We start from the raw sequence: 23,265 nt of genomic DNA, 5'->3' as shown, positions 1-23,265 counted from the left end.
AGCCGAAACAAAACCTTATCACCGGGGACAACCCAAGGCCCCACCCACATCCCAAGGGAAACCCCAGACGCCTTCTCACCCCACCACACCAGTCTCCAGCAACCAACATCGCCCCGGTGATACCTTAGCAGGGCGATGTTTTAAATGTAATGAACTGGGGCATATAAAGGCTCACTGCCCCAAGAACCCCAACCGATTACAGTTCATTACACCCCAATCACACCAAAGAACCCCAGACCCAGATGCCTCTCTCATACCCTCGGAGCGAAGGGAAACCTTGAGAGTGGGCGGAAAGAAGGTTATCGCTTGGAGGGACACTGGGGCACAAGTGTCAACTATTCACCAATCCCTAGTGGACCCCAAACTCATCAACCCGGAGGCTACAGTGACAATTCAACCCTTCGTGTCACAGTCTGTAACCTTGCCTACAGCCAAGTTGCATGTCCAGTACAAGGGCTGGTCAGGAATGTGGACTTTTGCAGTCTATGACAATTATCCCATTCCCATGCTACTGGGGGAAGACTTGGCTAACCATGTGAAGCTAGCCAAGAGGGTGGGAATAGTCACCCGCAGCCAGGCTAAGCAAGCTTTCACCCCCATCCCTGTTCCTGAGCCGTCCACCAGGACCCCGTCTGTGTTACCGGAGACCCAAAACCAGGTGGTGGAACCGGATTCCCTGCCAACGACTGCAACAGCCGTAGTGGATCCAATCCCAGAGACCCAGCCAAAGCCAGTCCCAGAACCGGAACTGGCAACGCAACCAGCACCAGAACCATTGCCAGCACTGAGTCCAGCGCTTGCAACCCCGTCTACAACTCCAATGCCAGAGGGCACCAGCGAGCCTAAACTGGCGGAAGCAGCAGATAACCCTACCCAAGAGGCTCAGCCAGAGCCTGAAATACCACATAGTGCACCAGCGGACAGCGGTTCACAGTCAATGGAAAAAGCCCCAGCACCTGCATCGCTTCCAGAGGGACCAAGCCCCAGTCCACAGTCCAAGGAGGAACTGATGTCTCCAGCATCAAGGGAACAGTTCCAGGCCGAGCAGGAAGCAGATGACAGCCTTCAGAAAGCTTGGGCGGCGGCACGGAGCACCCCACCGCCTCTCAGCTCTTCTAACCGATCCCGGTTTGTTGTAGAACAAGGACTTTTATACAAGGAGACTCTTTCTGGTGGGCACCAGGAAGACTGGCATCCTCAAAGACAGTTGGTAGTTCCCACTAAGTATCGGGTAAAGCTCTTGAGCTTAGCCCATGATCATCCCAGTGGCCATTCTGGGGTGAACAGAACCAAAGACCGGTTGGGGAAGTCCTTCCACTGGGAGGGAATGGGCAAGGACGTTGCTAATTATGTCCGGTCTTGTGAGGTGTGCCAACGAGTGGGAAAGCCCCAAGACCAGGTTAAAGCCCCTCTCCAGCCACTACCCATAATTGAGGTCCCATTTCAGCGAGTAGCTGTGGATATTCTGGGTCCTTTCCCAAAGAAGACACCCAGAGGAAAGCAGTACGTACTGACTTTCATGGATTTTGCTACCCGATGGCCGGAAGCTGTACCCTTAAGCAACACCAAGACTAAAAGTGTGTGCCAGGCATTAGCAGACATTTTTGCCAGGGTAGGGTGGCCCTCCGACATACTTACAGATTCGGGAACTAATTTCCTGGCAGGGAACATGAAAAACCTGTGGAAAGCTCATGGGGTGAATCACTTGGTTGCCACCCCTCATCACCATCAAACCAATGGTCTGGTGGAGAGGTTTAATGGAACTTTGGGGGCCATGATACGTAAATTCGTAAATGAACACTCCAATGATTGGGACCTAGTGTTGCAGCAGTTGCTTTTTGCCTACAGGGCTGTACCACATCCCAGTTTAGGGTTTTCACCATTTGAACTTGTGTATGGCCGCGAGGTTAAGGGGCCATTACAGTTGGTGAAGCAGCAATGGGAGGGGTTTACGCCTTCTCCAGGAACTAACATTCTAGACTTTGTAAGCAACCTACAAAACACCCTCCGACACTCTTTAGCCCTTGCTAAAGAAAACCTAAAGAATGCTCAGGAAGAGCAAAAGGCCTGGTATGATAAACATTCCAGAGAACGGTCCTTCAAAGTAGGAGACCAAGTCATGGTCTTAAAGGCGCTCCAGGCCCATAAAATGGAAGCGTCGTGGGAAGGACCATTCACGGTCCAGGAGCGCCTAGGAGCTGTTAACTATCTCATAGCCTCCCCCACCTCCAACATAAAGCCTAAGGTATACCATGTTAATTCTCTTAAGCCCTTTTATTCTAGAGAATTAAACGTTTGCCAGTTTACAGCCCAGGAAACTGATGACGCGGAGTGGCCTGCAGGTGTCTACTATGAAGGAAAAAGGAATGGTGGCGTGGAAGAGGTGAACCTCTCCACGACCCTGGGACGTCTGCAGCGACAGCAGATAAAGGAGCTGTGCACAAGCTTTGCACCGATTTTCTCAGCCACTCCAGGGCGGACCGAACGGGCATACCACTCCATTGACACAGGTAATGCTCACCCAATTAGAACCCCACCCTACCGGGAGTCACCTCATGCCCAAGTGGCTATACAAAGGGAGATCCAGGACATGCTACAGATGGGTATAATCCGCCCCTCTACCAGTGCATGGGCATCTCCAGTGGTTCTAGTTCCCAAACCAGATGGGGAAATACGCTTTTGCGTGGACTACCGTAAGCTAAATGCTGTAACTCGTCCTGACAACTATCCAATGCCACGCACAGATGAGCTATTGGAAAAATTGGGACATGCCCAATTCATCTCTACTTTAGACTTAACCAAAGGGTACTGGCAAGTACCACTAGATGAACCCGCTAAGGAAAGGTCAGCCTTCGTCACCCAGGCAGGGGTGTATGAATTCAATGTACTCCCTTTCGGGTTGCGAAATGCACCCGCCACCTTCCAAAGACTTGTAGATGGTCTCCTAGCAGGATTGGGAGAATCTGCAGTTGCCTACCTCGATGATGTGGCCATTTTTTCTGATTCATGGACAGAACACCTGGAGCACCTGAAAAAAGTCTTCGAGCGCATCCGGCAGGCAGGACTAACTGTTAAGGCTAAAAAGTGTCAAATAGGCCAAAACAGAGTGACGTACCTGGGGCACCAGGTGGGTCAAGGAACTATAAATCCCCTACAGGCCAAAGTGGAGGCTATCCAAAAGTGGCCGGTTCCAAAGTCAAAGAAACAGGTCCAATCCTTCTTAGGCTTGGCCGGATATTATAGGCGATTTGTACCACACTACAGCCAAATCGCCGCCCCGCTGACAGACCTAACCAGAAAGAAACAGCCAAATGCAGTTCAGTGGACTAATAAGTGTCAAAAGGCCTTTAACCAGCTTAAGGCAACACTCATGTCTGACCCTGTGCTAAGGGCCCCAGACTTTGACAAACCGTTCCTAGTAACCACAGATGCTTCCGAGCGAGGCGTGGGAGCAGTTTTAATGCAGGAAGGACCAGATCAAGAATTCCATCCTGTCGTGTTTCTCAGCAAGAAACTGTCTGAGAGGGAAAGCCACTGGTCAATCAGCGAAAAGGAATGCTACGCCATTGTGTACGCGCTGGAAAAGCTACGCCCATATGTTTGGGGACGGCGCTTCCAACTACAAACAGACCATGCTGCGCTACAGTGGCTTCATACCGCCAAGGGGAATAACAAAAAACTTCTTCGGTGGAGTTTAGCTCTCCAAGATTTTGATTTTAAAATACAACACATTTCGGGAGCTTCTAACAAAGTGGCTGATGCACTCTCCCGGGAAAGTTTCCCAGCGTTAACTGGTTAACAATTGTTCTTGTAATAAAACATATTGTTAGTTTTTATATAATCAGTAGTATGTCTAAAGGTACATGTGTCTTGTTAACTCTGTTTTCTCCTAGAACTCCAGGAAGAAATCACAGCCAGTGTGGAACCAAACGTCCAACACTATCTGTGATTTGGGGGGCGTGTCATAACTATAAAGGGAAGGGTAACAGCTCTCTGTGTACAGTACTAAAATCCCTCCTGGTCAGAGACTCCAAAATCCTTTACCTGTAAAGGGTTAAGAAGCTCGGGTAACCTGGCTGACACCTGACCCAGAGGACCAATGAGGGGACAAGATACTTTCAAATCTTGGGGGGGGAAAGGCTTTTGTGTGTGTCCTTTGTTTAAGGGGTTGTTCGCTCTTGGGACTGAGAGGGACCAGACATCAATCCAGGTTCTCCCCATCTTTCTAAACAAGTCTCTCTTATTTCAAAATTGTAAGTAAAAGCCAGGCAAGGTGTCTTAGATTTACTTTGTTTTCTCAACTTGTAAATGTACCTTTTACCAGAGTGCTTATCTTGTTTGCTATACTTTGAACCTAAGACAGAGGGGATTCCTCTGAGCTCTTTAAGTTTGATTACCCTGTAAAGTTATTTTCCATACTGATTTTGCAGAGATGATTTTTACCTTTTGCTTTAATTAAAAGCCTTCTTTTAAAGAACCTGATTGATTTCTCCTTGTTTTAAGATCCAAAGGGGGTTTGGATCTGTATTCACCAGGAGTTGGTGAAAGGAAGGAGTGGGGAAGGGTCAATCTCTCCTTGTTTAAGATCCAAGCAGTTTGGATCTGTATTCACCAGGGAATTGGTGAAAGGTTTCTCAAGGCTTCCCAGGGAGGGAATCCATCGAGAATGGTGGCAGCGGGACCAGAGCTAAGCTGGTAGATAAGCTTAGCAGTTTTCATGCAGGCCCCTACATTTGTACCCTAAAGTTCAAAGTAGGGATACAGCCTTGACAGTGAAGGTTCTGTGGAGGGATCTGTAGTAGACTGTTGCATAGCAACTTTGTTGAATAGGAAGCATATGTGTCTATTAATATATAGTGTATGAGTGTAGGTATATATGTGGGGGGTTGCATATACATCTCTCAATATAGTATTATCTCTCATATACAATATGGCATATTATTATTTAGAGTTGTGTGGGAACAGGGATTTCCATTTCGTGCGGAATTCTGTGATTTCAAGGTTTGTTTCAATCCGAATTGGAACAAAAACAAAAAAGTTCACATTTTCACTTGAAACAAAATTTCTTCCCTCCCACCACAAAAGAAAATCATTTTTGGTCGATCAAAACATTTCATTTTGGATTGTGACATTTATACAATTTTTTAGTAACATTAAAATAAAAGAAATTTTGAAATGAAAAATCAGAACATCTGAAAATATTGAAACAGAAAGTTTTCACCTTATTGAAACTTTTTTTTTCCAAAAAAATTTCCAAAATGAAATTTCATTGATACATTCCTGTGGGAAGTTTCGGTTTTGATGAAATGGCATTTTCTGATGGAAAACTGTTCCACTAGAAAATTTTCCACCAGCTCTGTTGTTGTTGTTCATTTATATTGCAGAAGCTCCTAGAAGCCAACCTGGTCAGGTTCCCATGCTTTTCAATTGCCAATCTCAAAAAGCTTTCCAAAAGCGTATTAGTTTTATCATCCTCTTGTTACAGAACGGGCGACTGAGGCACAATGAGTCACCAGCAGAGTCAGGAATAGAACCGACATCTCCTGATTCGCAGTCCTATGTTCAGCCCACTAGACCAAAACAATAATATAAAAATAATCTAATGCAGCTGAACCCTGGGATGGCAAGCACAAAGCAGTTCAATATTTACTTGCCTGCCTTAAATCTGTATTCCACACCCAGATGTTTGGTGTCATATCAGTGCCTAGGACAGAGAGATTTATATGGATGTAAACCCCACTTGCAGCACCGTGGAGAAATGATGGCTTTTGACTTCTCTCCAGTGTGTTTTTGAGGAACTAATTTCAATGGAGAGTGTATGTGAAATTAGCTTCTGATAGGGAGATGTATTAGGCTGTGGAACAGTCTGTCTTAAAACTAGACTGTTTCCCTGTGGGAAACAGTCCTGCCACGGCTTGGGGATCTAATAGGTCTTTTCCATCTCTAACTTTTAAAATTCCATTATAAGCCCCTTGTTTCAGATACTATTAACTTTCTGAAAAAAATTATTCTTATTTGTATTCTGTCCAAAGGCGACTTAGTTTTGGAAAAGGTAAAATTCCACTTGACTATTTTTGAACTGTATTTTCTTATTTCAGATGGGGTTTTTGTGCATAGATAACTCAAAGCCAGATTCCCCTCCCCCCAAAAATTTCAAATTTGCCATGCACTAAGTTTTCTGTTGTTGTTAATAAATGTTTGTGGAGCACCATATGTGTACATTTTCTGTGGCCCGTGAGCCCCTCGCACCCCCCCCCCCCCCGCCCTCCCCCAGTGTTTACCAGAGCAGCTCCAGCTGGACGTGCACCGGGAGCAGAGCATGCTCCCTGCCTGCCTGCCCTGCCCTGCCCTGCCCTGCCCTGCGCAGCTCCGGGAAGATGCTGGAACATGGGGAAGGGGGGGCGGAGGAGCTGTGTGTGGCTGTTGCTTCAGGCAGCGCCCTCAGCAGCTCCAATTGGCCAGGAACGGGGAGCTGCTGGGGGCAGGGAGGGGGCAGAGTTGGGGTGGGGATTTCGGGGAAGGGGTTGGAATGGGGGCAGGGAAGGGGTGGGAAGAGGCGGGGCAGGGAAGGGGCCTCATGGAAGGGGTGGAGTGGGGGCGGGGCCGAGGGCGGTGGGCGGGGAGGTGTCAGTAATGCGGCCCTCGGGCCAATGTACTAGTCCTCATGTGGCCCTCATGGTCATTTGAGTTTGAGACCCCTGATTTAATAGAAGTCGGTTTTTTAGAAATTGATTTGATACAGTCGATTGTGTGTGTCCCCACTAAGTGCATTAAGTCGGCGGTGTGCATCCACAGTACCAAGGCTAGCATCGACTTTCGGAGCGTTGCACTGTGGTAGCTATCCCACAGTTCCCGCAGTCTCCGCTGCCTATTGGAATTCTAGGTTGAGCTCCCAATGCCTGATGGGGCAAAAACATTGTCGCGGGTGGTTCTGGGTACATGTCGTCAGGCCCCCCCCTCCCGCCGTGAAAACAACGGCAAAAAATCATTTCTCGCCTTTTTTCCTGGGTTACCCGTGCAGACGACATATCACGGCAAGCATGGAGCCCACTCAGCTCACTGTCACCGTATGTCTCCTGGGTGCTGTTAGCAGACACGGTACTGCAGTGCTACACAGCAGCATCCCCTTGCCTTGCCTTGCCTTGCGGACGGCAGACAGTACAATACGACTGCTAGCCGTTGTCGTCGTCCCATGGGTGCTCCTGGCCGACCTCGGTTAGGTTGGTCGGGGGCGCCTGGGCAGACATGGGTACTCCTGGCCGGCCTCGGTGAGGTCGGTCGGGGGCTCCTGGACAAAAATGGGAATGACTCCAGGTCATTCTCTTCTTTAAGTTTTGTTTAATGGAGATTCAGTCCTGCCTGTAATATCATGCCAGCTGGAGGCTTCTGCCTCAGGCTGTTCTCCCAGTCGGTAGCACCGCGCGGTCGCACCTACCCCAGCCTACCCCTTGTTCCCATGGCTCATGAAGCCTGGACAGTAGTAAGGAACAGTTCAACTATAGGCTGAGCAAGTGCATAATGGTGGTAAAATATGCCTTTGGACGTTTAAAAGCTCGCTGGCGCAGTTTACTGATCGGTTAGACCTCAGCAAAACCAATATTCCCATCGTTATTACTGCTTGCTGTGTGCTCCACAATATCTGTGAGAGTAAGGGGGAGACGTTTATGGCGGGCTGGGATGTTGAGGCAAATCGCCTGGCCGCTGATTACGCTCAGCCAGACATCAGGGCGGTTAGAAGAGCACAGCAGGGTGCGCTGTGCATCAGAGAAGCTTTGAAAACCAGTTTCATGCCTGGCCAGGCTACGGTGTGAAAGTTCTGTTTGTTTCTCCTTGATGAAAACCCGCCCCCTTGGTTCACTCTACTTCCCTGTAAGCCAACCGCCCTCCCCTCCCCCCTTTGATCTCTGCTTTCAGAGGCAATAAAGTCATTGTTGTTTCAAATTCATGCATTCTTTATTAATTCGTCACACAAATGGGAGGATAACTGCCAAGGTAGCCCGGGAGGGGTGGGGGAAGAGGGAAGCACAGGGGTGGGGTAGTTGTAGGGGTACCCCCTAGAATGGCATGCAGCTCATCATAGAAGCGGCATGTCTGGGGCTCTGACCCGGAGCGGCCGTTTGCCGCTCTGGTTCTTTAGTAGGCTTCACGCAGCACTGCTGCGGGTTCCTGTTATAACCTCTGTCCTTCATGCCCTTGGAGATATTTTCAAATGTTTTGGCATTTTGTCTTTTGGAACGGAGTTTGGATAGCACGGATTCGTCTCCCCATACAGCGATCAGATGCAGTACCTCCCATTCAATCCATGCTGGAGCTCTTTTGCGATTCTGGGACTCCATGGTCACCTGTGCTGATGAGCTCTGCATGGTCACCTGTGCTGATCAGCCTGCTACGCTGGCCAAACAGGAAATGAAATTCAAAAGTTCGCAAGGCTTTTCCTGTCTATTTGGCCAGTGCATCTGAGTTGAGAGTGCTGTCCAGAGCGGTCACAATGGAGCACTCTGGGATAGCTCCCGGAGGCCAATACCGTCAAATTGCATCCACACTACCCCAAATTCGACCCAGCAGGGTCGATTTCAGCGCTAATCCCCTTGTCGGGGAGGAGTACAGAAATCGATTTTCAGAGCCCTTTAAGTTGACAAAAATGGCTTCGTCGTGTGGACGGGTGCAGGGTTAAATCGATCTAACGCTGCTAAATTCGACCTAAACTCGTAGTGTAGACCAGGGCTAAGGACAAGATTTTAACTTGCCCTCTGTGCCCAGGCAGTAAAGGTAAGGGGCATAAGAGCCCTCCTTATTCCTCTGCATGGGCTACCTGCATTGCCAGTCCATAAGCAGGGGAGAGAGCAGGCTCTGTGGAGTTGTGATTCTGTGCCCCAGGAAGGTGGGCAGGGAATGGGTGAAGAGGAGTGAGGAATAGGCAGAGCCTTGGCTTTATCCCCCAACATGCTGGCCAGTGGAGCTGAGCCAAAGCAGAGGGGGATGAAATCTGTGCCTGCTGTAGGCCAGTAGAAGATGGCGTTCCTTTGAGAGCCAAGGGAGATCACGAAAGGAGTTGTAACTCAAAGTCATGGTTCCTTCCATAGACTACTCCTGGGTAAGACAGCTGTTTGTCACCCCTTTCTATGGCTAAGGAGCAATGCCTTAATGTAGCCCTAAATCAGACAACAATGTACAGTCTACAGAAGAGCAATAGAAAGAGAAGATGGAGAGTGAACAGGACAGCATAGAATTCAATGCTGGCAAGTGAAGTGAAAGAGGTGGGTCTGAAGCAGGGAGAAAAGTGGATATGGTTGATAAACAAGAAGTGAGAGGCCATTCTTGCCCTAAATGTGGTGTGAAGAAAGATGTGACATTGCTCTTGGAAGAAGAGTGGGAGGAAGGGGAAATACTGGGGGTGAGAATTGGGAGGAGAGGGAAGTGTCAGTAGGAAAAAAGTTCATTTACAATCGAATAACTAAGTGAGAAGTGTTTGGAAGTCAGTATTTAATACTACCTCATTAATCAATTTACCAAGGTCTAGACTAGTTCTAGACACACATAGGGATATCTAGAAATAATCCTGGTGCTGTCGTACATATACATTCAAATAAAAATGTCATGCACTGGTCTTTATTTAAATGAATGATCCATCAAAAGAATTTTTTTAAACAAAAATTAAATTAAATTAAACTGATGTCAATGCAGCATCATGGCAGAGATTTTAGATCCACGAGAGTCAGGGAATTCCAAAGTTAAACTTCCTACAGTATTGTTAACGCTACCTACCGCATTGCACATGTGGGGACAAATTTTCAAAAGAGCTCTGCTCCCTTTTAGGCTCATAAACAAGCCAGTGAGAAGGTGTAAAGGCGCTCCAGCATGTCGGGGTTTACTGGGTTCCTGCCTGTCAGGTGGCCAATTTGGGCAGGGCTATGAAAGGACAAGAGAAGGATGTGACCTCTCTCCTCCCAGCTGGCTGAAGTTGGAAAGACCTCAGTTAGTTATTACCCAGTAGTTTGAGTTGATTTGTTCTGGTTGCAGTATTGCCAAACCCAAGCATTCAAAAGTCATGTCCCAAAAATCATGAGATTGGCTTAGAAATCATGAAAGCTTAAAAAAAAATGTGGGGGTTCTTTTTATTTATCATATGGTTTTTGAACCTTTCGACCTGGGTCCTGTTTTTAATCTTTTCTCTGCAACCATGAGGGATAGAAGCTTTTATTTCTTTTAAATGAAAGCTGGGATTGTCCTGTATTCACAAGCTGCAGGAGCTGGGGCTTTACACCAAATATCACGAGACTTGCAATAACCCCTCCAGAGTCAGACACACTGTGGTGTTGGGTTTGGGTTTTGGAAATAAAGCAAGCCCTGAAGGAAGGGATCTGAAAGGGCCTCAGTTGAGCTTCCTTTTTCCTTTTAAAGCCCTGACCAAATCCGCCGTGTGACAGGCAGGATTTTCCAAAGTGCTCACAACCCAGCAGCTTCCATTATGACACTTATGGCCAGATCTTCGAAAAAGCCAAGTAGCTGACAGGCTGAGCTCTCTTGAAAATTTGGCTGCTTATTTTGCACCCTGCATGGGAGCTGAGCTGTCTGGAAAATCTGGCACCATAGAGTGGTGGATACCATGGCAATATGTGTAATAATGCCACTATAGTATGGTGTAAAAATAATGCAATATACAGTAATGCAAGTTACTGTGTATGTATGGGTGGGCCAAGCTACAACCATAACCTTGAATTTCTTGATCTTTGTGCATTTAGGGCCTGATTTTCCTCTCACTCAGGATATGTTTACAGTGCCGTCAAAGGTGTGACTGCAGCACCCACTTTGCCATAGCGAGCTTGAATAACCCTAGCAATGAAGCCGTAGCAGCTCAAGTACATACCCCGAGTTCTAGGCATGGCTTGTGAAGCCCATGTTGCAACCTGTGCTGCTGAGGCTTCACTGCTATTGTTATTCAAATTGGCTAGATAAAAGCTAGCATAGGTCTGCTGCAGTCACACCTTTGACTGCAGTGTAAACATACGCTCAGTTTCATACCAGAGTAACTTGGTTGCCAGAGTAACTTGGTTGCCTCCGATAGAATTACACCTGATTCATACCAATAATAATGAGAGAATCAGCCCCTTTAAATCTTAACTATAGAGTTGCATTTACACAGTTTTATGTCATATTTTTTATTGTTCTTTATTACGTGTCCAGCCCCATAGCTGTGTATGGCACTTTACAGACAAATGGAAAGGACAGCTCCCTGCCCTGAGGAGTTTACAATCTAAACAAACACCTCCTGCAAATACTTAGTCCACACTGCAATAAAAGTCCTGCAGCACAGCCATGGCTGGCCTAGGTCAGTGACTCAGGCTCATGAGACCCGGGCTATGGACTAGTCTACACTACCCGCCCGGATCGGCGGGTAGAAATCGATCTCTCGGGGATCGATTTATTGTGTCTCATCTAGACGGATAAATCGATCCCCGAATCGACGCGCGTACTCCCACCTCGTCAGGAGGAGTAAGGGCCATCGACGGGGGAGCCGCGGCGGTCGATTTGCCGCCGTCCTCACAGCAGGGTAAGTCGAATAGGATACGTCGAATTCAGCTACGCTATTCGCGTAGCTGAATTTGCGTATCTTAAATCGATTCCCCCCCCCCCCCCAGTGTTGACCTAGCTTCAATCATTGAAGCATAGACGCTTGGGCTAGAGCCCGGGCTCTGAGATCCCACGCAGGGGGAGGGTCTCAGAGCCCAGGCTCCAGCCCAAGCTCATACATCTACACTACAGTTTTTAGCAGTGACTGGCGTCTCTGTTGTGCCCTTTTTTTATTGTGAATATAAAACAAAACTGGGGGCAAGTGTCATGCTGAGATAAGTGATGTCTTGAATTGCTGAAGGCTCATAGCTTGGTCCTGTTCCTTTCTTGCACGAGGTATAACATTATCTCAGAATGACTTTGGTTTATTGCTTAATTTGGCAGCCCTACTAATTTTTAGCCCCACAGCCTGAGACCCACAAGCCAGAGTCAGCTGACTCTGTGCCATGGGTTTTTTTATCGCAGTGTAGACGTACCTTTACACACATGAAGCCTGATCCAAAGCTCATTGGAGTCAATGCAAAGACTCCTCTTGACTTCAGTGGGCTTCGGAACAGGCCCATGCTTAAGTTTGTGTACATGAGTAGTCCCACTGATTCAAGTCAGTCATGTGTGTTAGTGTTTGCAGAATTGGGGGTCAGGGTGTGTCTGCCCATGGAGCAGGGGTACGATTCCCAGCTCGAGGAGACACTCACGCCAGCTGTCCTCGAGCTAGTGCCCTAACTGCAGAGTGTAGCTGTGGCAGTGTGAGCGGCAGCAGATCTGCTAGCCACCCGGAGTATGTGCCTAGGGTCTCAGATGGACACGTACTTGCGGTGGCTAGCCCAGCCTCAGTTTTTTGTTTTTCGATCCTAATTGGAACGAAACCAAACTGTGACATATCAAACTCCTCAGCTAAATGGAATTAGCTTTTTCTGCCCAGCTCCAGTCCGGACCATTGGTGCTTATTAAAGATCTCATGGCCTTCTTTTAGAAGAAAGACTGCCTGACCCAGTGCCCCAACCCCTGGCAATTGAAGTGATTCTGTTTGCCTACTCCTCCTCAAAGGATTCCATCATTTCAGTTTAGATACAGTTTTCTTCACTTCCTGTCCTAAACCACTGTGCCCTTTAGCTGTGAATGGTTTCACCCAGAGGTTGCTGCTTTTTGGCAGAAGACAAAGTGATTCATGTGTGTAAAGATTGGATGGCCAGTTAGTAAAAATTTCGAAGTACTCTGGGATGCATTTGGATGAGAGCTGCTGTGTAAATATAAGTTCATTATCATTATACCTTCTGTTGTTGGCCTTCTCCTGCTCCGGTATGCTGCCTGTATTACTCGGAGCCAGAGTCTCTGCAATCTGTCCCCTGCAGAACACTTCACCCTACCGAATCCTCATGCTGCACTACGCTGCCAGTCACCCTCACAGCCCGGGCAGCTGCTGAGAGCTAGCGCCTGTTAATGCAGAGCTAGAACTGGGTGGGTCTGTGTTGACTTGGAATATTAATGTTGTCCCCAGAATCAGTGCCAGCGCACACCAGCACTTCGGCCTTGGCCCAGTGAAGCGTTCCCACCGTGCTCCTGACCCTCCTGGCCTGTGGTGGGTGTGTCTGAGGACTGGGCTATGCGCAGCCACCTCCTCATGCTCCAGCTCTCTAGCAAGGCTTGTGTGGCCTTCTTGTTCCCGTGCACCCCATCAGAAATGGAGAGGGCGTGCTAAGTTGTGTGGCTGAAATTGCTGGGGAGAGAAGCACTGTGGGGGCAGTGGAGGCCAACACAGAGAGAGGTGAAAAACAAAAACCAACACCCAGCTGCGTCCCCTGGGGATATCATACCACTTCCTCAGGGATGGCCCCATTCTTTTCCCTGATTTAAATCCATGTCCAGTGGGCAACTTCCTCTGGCTGGCTGGCTTCCTATGGAATGGGGTCCTGCCCAGTTGCCTTTAGGGCCCAACTCTGGCTCCCCACAATGGTGCTGCAGCCTGTCAGGAGAAGGCATGGGCATACCAGGGAGCAGTGAAGGAAAGAAGGAGAAAGACCAAAGGGCTCCTGAACAGGAAACTGGTGGTTTGCGAGAAACGGTGGAGATTCAGAGAGGGGGGTCACCAGAGTAATCAAGTGGGGGCGCAGGTCGGCAGAAGGCAGGGGGCGGAGAGGGAGCGGTATATATATGAAGGCAGTGGGGAGAGGGCAGGACATAAATGGAGAGGAAGCTGATGCTCAGAGGGAGCGTACAGCACCAACCCTTCTTTTTGTAGTGCCTTATCACTGGGGAATCTGGACACCATGCCTCAGGAGACCATTGTGATGGAGAGGAAAGCATAAGGGTTAGCAGGGCAACGGTTACGATTTGGGCTATGAGAGGACATTGGAGCATCGTACAGAATGAGTTTTCAAAGGTCTCAGGAAGCGGACTCTTTGGGGTATTCCTCCCCAGCTGCTTCCTGGCCTCTTCGCTTAATTTTTTCCTGCCAGTCTCTCTCCCCATGTACTTTTCTCTCACTTTGTTTTTTTCTCATTCTCATTCTCTCTTTCTTTCTCTCACCAGGTCTGTGTCTCCCCCTCTCTCCTTGTCTGACTCTCCCTCCCTCTCATCCGTTGTCTTTCCCCCCATCTCCATTTGTCCTTTTCCATTGGCAGAGCAGAAGCCACACTGGCTCACAGCGAGGAGTGAATATGAAAGGGACAATGACCTTTTCTGAGGCAGCCTTTGAAAACAGCCGTTCCGTGAGAAGAGAAAGGAAGAGGGGCTGGGCAGTCCAGAGAAAAAGGGGGAAGGGAGGGCATTAATGAAGCAACACTCAGCAACCAAACAGGCTTCCAGGGCATCAAATATGAAAAGGTTTGCTCTTCAAGGGGAAGAAAAGCAAGAAGCATGAAATATTCATGAGTGCCAGGTGTGGGCTATGAAAGGCGTCTCGCCCTCCCCACTCACCCTCGCAGGAAGACTGGGGGGACACACAAGGCTGTGTCTGCTGCAGGCAACCAAGGGAGGATTCTAGCTGGCTGGTTTCCCCCAGAAGACAGAGCTTGTGAAATGTTAGATAATAGTCCTCTACCACCCACCCATGCACACACCCCTGCGCACACACAAAGGGTGGAGAATGGAAGAGCATGCCTGGCAGGTATTAGCCAGCTGAGGTTACTCTCAGTGGGGTGTCCCAAGGACTCAGACTATGGGCAGAATGGAAACATCTCACTGACTCCAACATGGCAGTGCTTCATCAAAGGAGGCAGGACACCCTGCCATGAGGGCAGGTGGCGGGTGGAGGGGAGAGAGGGTTACAAGAGAAGGAACCTTTTAAGAAAACAAAACGAAAATCCACTGACAAAAGCCAATATTTTGGGAAAGTAGCTGAATTCCCTCTTGGATTTGGACAGAGCAACTCTGCTCCTTGCTCTGGAGGAGCCCCAGGGCCCTTTCTGACAAGCTTCTGTCAACTTCAGAGAGTCCATGGTTCCCTCCAGACAGTTCCTGTCAGCCCCAATTAGCTTGGCCGTCACAGCTGAAACCTTCCTGAGCGGAAACACCTGGCATGTGCCAACCCTTGGGAAAGCAGAACCACGGTGAGCGATCCAGAAAGAACAAAGCAGGGGGCGTATGCTGCAACTTGCATGCTAAGCTAACAGAGCATGTGCAGAAGAGACCACTGACCCTTTAAAAACAAGCGACTAAAGCCCAATACATTTCTTTTCATGGCCCTCATCACTCCAGTTCCAAAACTGATGGAGGACAGTGGACTGGTGGGAAAATTCTAATCCACTCAGGTGGTTATACCTTTCCCCATCACCGTGGTATCTGGGCACCTTCTAGGAGTGCATTAATGGACATGACTAGCATCTGTAGTATCAAAAGGAGAAGCAAGATTTGAGGCAACAAAGCCTTCTGTTTGTTCAGAATCCACTGGTTCAAACAAACCAGGTAGAAGAGAGTATAATTTTCAGTACTCATCTTAACAGCATGATGGGCCAAACTACCAGTTTGGATTTTTGTGGAAGCCAAAGCAATTATCTTCCCCATCAGCATTTGGGACATAATGATCGGCAGGGGCACTGGGATACATAATTTTGCTGATTCCAATAGCCACTGCAGAATCTGAAGCATAATTCTGTCCCTCATCCAGGCAATGTGCCCCAACTGAATATGCCCAAGTGTTCCCTCCTTCCCTGCCCCAGCGTGCATTTCACAGGGATGTCATTGGGCTGGTTGGATTTTTCTGTGGTCTGCTCTTTGGTGGGAATTTTCAGAAACCAGAGACTAGATATAGAAGTAGACAGTATTTGGGTAGACAGAAGCAAAGAGAGATGTTTGCCTTTTTTCATGCTATCCCCTGTGACTGAAACAGCGTCCCTGTCCCCAGGCACAGTGCAACCCCACTCTCCTGATTCAAACCCTACCTCAAAACTTGCTTCTTTCCTTGCTGATCCCCAGCCTTCATTCCACACACGGCCCACAAATTTTAATAGGTTAAATTCATTTAAAACAATCCAAAGAGGCACTAATGAGCTGTGTAAGTAACACATCACAAATGCACCACAACACCAATGATATACCTGAGATACCTAGATGATATTTTCATCCTCTGGACAGATGATTTAAACTCCCTCACAGATTTCCACTACAACTATCACCACCTGTCCATTAAACTCTTTCTGGAACACTCCCACACCAGCATCAACTTCCTGGATACCACAATCAGCGTCAACACTGGAACCCTATAGACAGCTAGATACAAGAAACCCATGGATCACCACACCTACCTTCACAGATCCGGGACCCACCCCAGTCACACCAAGAAATCTGTTATCTACAGCCAGGCACTCAGATACCACAGAATATGCTCCGAGGAGAAAGTCTGGGGTATACACTGTAATACACTTAAAACCACCTTCACCAAACAAGGACACTCCACCAGAGAAGCAGATCATATTGTGGAACAGGCCACCCAAATACCCCGAAAGAACCTGCTCCAATATGGAAATAAAACCCTCTCCGACCACATATCCCTAGTGGTCACCTACCACCCCACACTGGAACCCATACCGGGTATCATCCAACAACCACAACCCCTGCTTGATGAGGACCCCATCCTGAAAGAAATCTTTCCTGAACCCCCTTTTCTGGCCTTCAGACAACCCCCCAGCCTCTCCAGATTCATCATCAGAAGCAAGCTCCCTACAGGCCAGACACACCAACTCGAAGCAGCCCCAGATCCTGCCAGAACAACAGGTGCAAAACCTGTAGACATATCTCCACTGCTTCAATGATCAACACCTCCCACGACATACCTTTCAAGATCCATGGGTCCTACACATGCCTATCACAACATGTGGTGTACCTCATCCAGTGCACTATGGGTATGGGCTACACGGGGATAAATGCCCTGCAGTGCAGCCCTCCACGCGCACAGTGTCCCAGAGCTCGAGCTCCATCCCAAGCCCAAAGGTCCATACAGCAAGCTTGCAGCCCCAAAGCCTGGGCCTTGCAAGCCTGAGCCAGCTGATGCAGGTCAGTGGTGGGTTTTTTATCCCTGTGCAGACATACCCCAAATGCCCCAATAGCAACTATGTGGGTGAAGTAGACAATCACTACACGCTCGAATGAACTCACACAGAAAAATGATAAAAGACAAAAGCACCATATTACCTGTGGTTGAACACGTTTCACAACACCATCACTGTATAGCTGACCTCTTAGTCCTCGTTCTCAAAGGAAACCCACACAACACTTTCAAAAGATGAGCCTAGGAGCTTAACTTCATAACTCTGCTAGTCACTAAAAATCATAGACTGAATAGAAACACGGGGTTTATATCTTATTACAACAATCTGTAATCCATTCTCAACCACCCCTCCAGCTGCCTTTCCATCCCCCCCCTTCTTGTTCCCCCTATGACTGGAGGGGTGTTAATGGGGGTCCCTTGAAATATGTGTTAACTACTTATGCTAAACAATCTATTCCACCTTGCATTTAGCTGTGAGACCCCGAGGGCAAGCCTACACTTAAAATGCTGCTTCGGCAAACCTGCACCGATGCAGCTGCACCGCTATAGAATAGCGCTTTAATGAAAGATGCTCTATGTCGACAGGAGAGAGCTCTCCCATTGGCGTAGTTAATCCACCTCCCTGAGAGGCGGTACCTGTGTTGGTGGGAGAAACCCTCCCCCTGACATAGCGCTGTCTACACAGAAGTTAGGACGGTAAAACTGTGTTATTCGTGGGATGTGGATTTTTCACACCCCTGAGTGACGTAGCTATACTGATATTGGTCTATAGTGTAGACCAGACCTGACTATGTTTCCCAGACCTGAAAGAGAGCTCTGTGTAAACTCAAAAGCATGTCCCTCTCACCAACAGACATTTGTCCAATAAAAGATATTACCTCACCCGCCTTGTCTCTCTACACATCACCTGACATTTCATTGTTGCATGCTCAGCCCAGAGTCTCTTGCAAACTTTTTCATTATTTCATACTGTGTTAAGTCTGTGTAATTCCCAGCTTGATGAGGAGCCTCGCAGGAACCTGGACACAGGGGAGGTGGGGAGATTTTGGAATCTGCCTGTGTTCCATTGGAACTTCCGCAAAATTGCACGAGCTGTGAACTGTTTCCATTTCTCCAATTTGGCAAATTCTGACAAAACAATGTTTCCTCTGAATCTCTCTGACTGGCTGTAGTCAGGACCTCAGGTCTATGGCTCATCTGAAAGTTAGCACCATCCCCCAAATACCAGGATGGAGCATTGGTTTAGCAGTGACTCAGTGGAAAGGCAGTCGATCACCTACTGCATTACCTGCACAGCCTCCTATGAGGCCTGGCTTTCCCTGCAGGTCTCCCATCTACGTATTACCCAGCCTGACCCAGTCTAGCTAATGAGAGCTAATAAGATCACAATGTGTGGCAGTATTGTTGCTGGAAGCACATTGCACTGTGGTGAGGGGGTGGAGTTGTAAGTCGGTAATGCTGTAAAAGGGTTGCTTCCAGAGACTGGGAGGTCAGGGTGACTGGCAGCACACAGCCCTGTGGCTTGACTGTGGGGCTTTGTATTATTACAGATCAGGAAACCAGATACGGGCAAATACTCTCAGGCAAGAGGCTGGAGCTGTGACCCTGTGCTAGTGAACTATTGATGCCTTACTAGGCTAGAAGATGACTAGCCAAAGACTAATGGCACATCCGGGCATTCAAGAGACTGGGGCTTTGCAACCACCCCAAGACTTATGCTTATTAAGTCCAAAAGGGACTGCTCAATCATTCCTTCTACCCTCTCCCTCTCATGCATATTCCCCCCAATACTGGAATTCTGCACCCCACCCCCACCCCCCACTGCACTCACAGACCAATGCCAGGGTGAACATGTAAAGCCCTGTATTAACTCATCAAATCACACATGGACAAGCTCTCTACTCCCTCCAGCAGTGGAACCAGAAGGAAAGGAAATTCACCATCAGAACCCCCTCTGCTGGCTTAGGGTCTCACAAATAGTAAGGCCGGAACACACACCTGGTCAACATAAAAGATATATACCCCTCACACCCATACCATCTTGTCACATAGATACACATACCTGTCCGCCTCATGTACATGCCTCACACTAGGTCCACACCCTCTCACCATACAGATACTCTTCTCTCCTCCTCCTCTCCCACCTTCTTACTCAGGTATAATAAACATCTCCACCAGTACAAATACATCTTAATCCTCATCCACCCTTGTTGCCCACATATGACATTTCTCTACGTGCCCAGCATCCTGTCCCCCTGCAGTAGGAACAAAACAACACAGGAAACTGAGACATAGTGTAAAGCACAACTTGATGTGGCTAATTACTTGACAGTGGGCATAAAAGAGGGATTAACTGGTGCCTCGAGGGGCTGTTACTGAATCCTAATCTTATCTTTCCCTCCCCCTCCCCCTTCCCCTTCCACTGTCATCTGAAGTAATGAACTAGTTATAAATATCTAATTAGCTAATTATATGCTGGCCTACATGGAGCATCTTGCGTGATGGAATTCCCTGGACCCCTGGAGGAGGGAGTCTCAGCGGAGGAGGGGGGAGGCGTGTGTGTGTGTGTGTGTGTATATATGTGCGTGTGTGAGGAGTGGGGGGCGGTGTGAGGCAGAAGGCGCTTGTTTCATGCTCCGAATGATTTCTAGAATTTTGGCATCCTTGGAGACCAGAGGAAATGTAATTAATTTAGCAGCGGAGGGAGGCTGGCCTGACCCTTCCGGTCTGAAAACAAAACCACCAAAATTCTTCACGCAGTAATTTCAACCCAAAATTGTTTTGTTATGAAATGTTTGCACTGGTCAGAGGTGCTGTACCGACAGCCCTGAATGCCCTGTTTTGCCAGAGAACAGGTACAGCATGGGCAGCAGCAGTGAAAGCTTCCTTCATACAGTACCCTCCAGCGTGCCTCAGCCCTGTCATGGAGGGACCACTAGAGAGGAGAAGGGGGTTTGGTCTCCAAGAGCTCTGTGTGGCTCGAAAGCTTGTTTCTCTCACCAACAGAAGTTGGTCCAATAAGAGATATTGCCTCCTCCACTGTGTTTCTTTGATGAGGCTGTCATTGAGAGGGCCAACCCATGCCAGTTTGTTGAGGGGTTTGTGTTTGTGTGGTGTGCATATTCATCCCACTAGGAATTGGGCTCGGGCTCATTTCTCACAGGTCACCGGGCAGCCGGCAAGCATTTATGACTGTTAGTCCCTGCCAGCTGAGGCTGGGGTGGTTGATCTGCATGGATTTCAGGGCGGTGTTTTCAACTCATCGCCCTTCTGTGGGAAAGGAAGAAGATGGAATATTATATCAAATGATGATTGTGCCAAAAACCTCTTAGGAAGATAGAACTGGCAGGGACCGCCTGGGTCATGGAGTCCAGTCCTCTGCTATCGCAAGCAACCCCGTCACAAGCTTATCATCATCCTTCCTTCCTGGGGCTATAAGGTGAAGCCCGGGGTAAAAAGGATGTTGAACAGAAATAGCTTTGTCCCCTGCCTGTCATTTGGGAGTGGGATGGGGGGTGGGGGGAGTAGTGATCATACCTGAGTGATCCAGCCTGATTTGGAAAATAATTAATTTCCAATCTGCCTGTTTTATTTTCATTAAAATTTTTCTCTCTGTCTTTTTTTTCCATTTCCCTCTTTTACTCTTCTCTCTGCTTCTCCCTTTCTCTCCCTCCATCTCAATCTCTCCTCCTCCTCCTCTGCATCTTCCCCACCTGCAGGCATGCGGATCCTGGTGAATTTGCTCCTGGACACCCTGCCCATGCTGGGGAATGTTCTGCTTCTCTGCTTCTTTGTCTTCTTCATCTTTGGCATCATCGGAGTACAGCTGTGGGCTGGTCTGCTCAGGAACCGCTGTTTCATGGAGGAAAACTTCACAATGTGAGTGCATGGGAGATAGCTACCCCCTTGTCCTGTCTGTGTGGATTCCTTCCTTCCCCACCCTACTCTTTACTTCCTTCTCCCTTCTCTCTGTCACTGAAGATTTCCAGAGGCGGTGCCAAGGGTGCTAACAAATCGAACGCTTCCCCGTTTCCACCCTTTCCCCCAGCCAGAAAGGTTCCTGTTTCCTTACACGCACACACCTTCTGAAAGCTACCTCTGCCTGTGGGAGGGACCTGTCAGGATAGTGGGCTACAGCAACATTCCTCTTCTGCATCAGCCAAAGCCATCTTCATTTCTGGGATCCCACTGCTACCTCTCCCATCCCCCTTGATTTCACTAAATCAGCTCGAACTGTCCCAATGAAAAGAATCTCATCTCTACAATAAGAGGCCCAGGCTTCCATTGCCTTGCACCTTGCAGAGTCACTTCCACCTGTGCAAAAGGGATGCAGGATGCCAGGACCTTGATACTGAGCTGCCTTCTGCACAAATCAGAATGGGAAGGAGGGCAAAGAGGCCTGCAAACCTTCTTCGCAGCCACCAGACTCTTGGGCGAGCTGGGGACTAGTCCAGCCCTAATTACGTCTGGCTGCCCACAGCCTCAAGCGATCATTCCAGTTGCCAGGAATATTTACAAGAATAGTTAAAGGATTAGAAGACAGGCCTTATAGTGGTAGACCCAAGGAGCTTAATGTATTTAGCTTAACAAAGAGTAAGTTCAGGATGGAGTAAGTTCTCTGCTTCCACAACAGTCTGTAGGTACCTACACAGGGAACAAGTATTTGATAATGGGCTCTTCAAGCTGGCAGACAAAACTCTAGGCATATGTGGAATGTCAGACAGGATCTCTGTGCTCCACGGCACATGCTTAAGAGTGATCAAGGTGCTCTACCCAAAGAAGGGAAGGATGGTCCAGTGGGTAGGGCACTGGCTTAGAACATGAGAGACCCAGCTCTGCCATGGACTTCCTGTATGGCCTTGGGCAAGTTACTTAGTCTCTCTCTGTCCTCAGTTCCCCCTCTGTAAAATGTGGATAATAGGATGTCCTTACCTCACAGGGATATGGTGAGGATAAATACATGGGGGGGCGGAGGGGAGAGAGATTGTGAAGCGCTTTGAGATCTACTGATGGAAAGTGCCATATAAGAAATAGGCATAATTAGTATTATTATCTATGGTCAGACAGAGCATGTACAGCGCCGTTCACTTCCTTCAGTAATACACTGAACCATGAAAACGTCTGTGGGTGATCACCACGCCAGTCATCTTGCATGGCAGAGCACCAGTGCCAGACTGCCATGATCCCTCCAGACGCTTATTGTCTTCTTTGCAGCTTAAACTGATCTAAGGCTTTAAAGTGTCTTAGCCCCTTAAACAAATCTAAGGCCTTAGATCAGTTTAAACTGCTTAAAGATCTGAAGTGTTGGATCAATTTAAACGTTTAAACAATTTTAAGTCCTTAGATCATCTTAGACTGAAAAAAAAAATTGCAAAAACACAATTTAGGGGGCAGCAATGGGACTGGAGGGCTAACCAGGGGGTGGAAGCTGCTTAAAGCTGTCTTACACTGTGCATTTATAAGGGAAAATGCATAAGCAGGACTTTGTTCTTCTCTCATGTGCACCAGTCTAAATCAGGAGTAACGCCGATGAGACAATGGAATTACACCTGTGCAGAGCGACTGTCACTGTGAGGTGAATCAGACCCACAGCCTGCACAGCCATCAGATACTAGTTAATCTTTGGCTGACTATTGCTGGCTAAGTCGACAGAGTCTCAGTTTACTAATGATATTAATATGCACTGCTATGCCTTTATAGATTAGTGTCTATTAGTTGTAGAATTAGGAGCTTTTCTTTCTTTTTTTTTTTTTTTGGACACGTTCCCATCCACCACAATATTTAATGCAAAAAAATCTATATTAATGCAACATTCAGGTTGTGTATTGTAGCTCTGGGGAGACTGGAAATGCACGAGTTAAGGTTGAATGCAAAATCCTAACGCTTCTCCCTTTCATTTGCTCATTATTGTCTAGTCTTAAATTAGGTGAGCACAGATTATTTCAGATACACGTGTATTTTGAAGGTTGTAGAACAGATTGTGTTACTGCAGAAATATCATGTGATCTTGAAATTAAAAAGTTCTCTGGAATATATACACACAAGGGATCAGAGTTAAGGTTGGTCATTCAGTTTTAACTTCTTCATTTACTGACTCTTGAGAGCTTAATTGTGCAACTTTAACTATGCATTAACTGGGGCTTTGTACTTTATTATAGAAAGTTTACTGCCAAATGTAATCAAATTGATGGTCATACTCACAGGCACAT

At 47.9% G+C, this 23,265-nt stretch overlaps 1 protein-coding gene across 1 annotated transcript in view; it reads left to right on the top strand.

The window, feature by feature from the left end:
• Positions 1-23,265, top strand: part of CACNA1I (calcium voltage-gated channel subunit alpha1 I) — a 244,787-nt gene that overhangs the window by 154,469 nt on the left and 67,053 nt on the right. Inside the window, exon 5 of the mRNA XM_065422053.1 lies at positions 20,776-20,935. Coding sequence (XP_065278125.1) covers positions 20,776-20,935 — 160 coding nt within the window. The remainder of the gene's footprint in view (positions 1-20,775; positions 20,936-23,265) is intronic.

The sequence above is a fragment of the Emys orbicularis genome, chromosome 1, assembly GCF_028017835.1.
Source record: "Emys orbicularis isolate rEmyOrb1 chromosome 1, rEmyOrb1.hap1, whole genome shotgun sequence".
NCBI lineage: Eukaryota > Metazoa > Chordata > Testudines > Emydidae > Emys > Emys orbicularis.
This window is presented reverse-complemented; position numbering and strand designations above follow the sequence as displayed.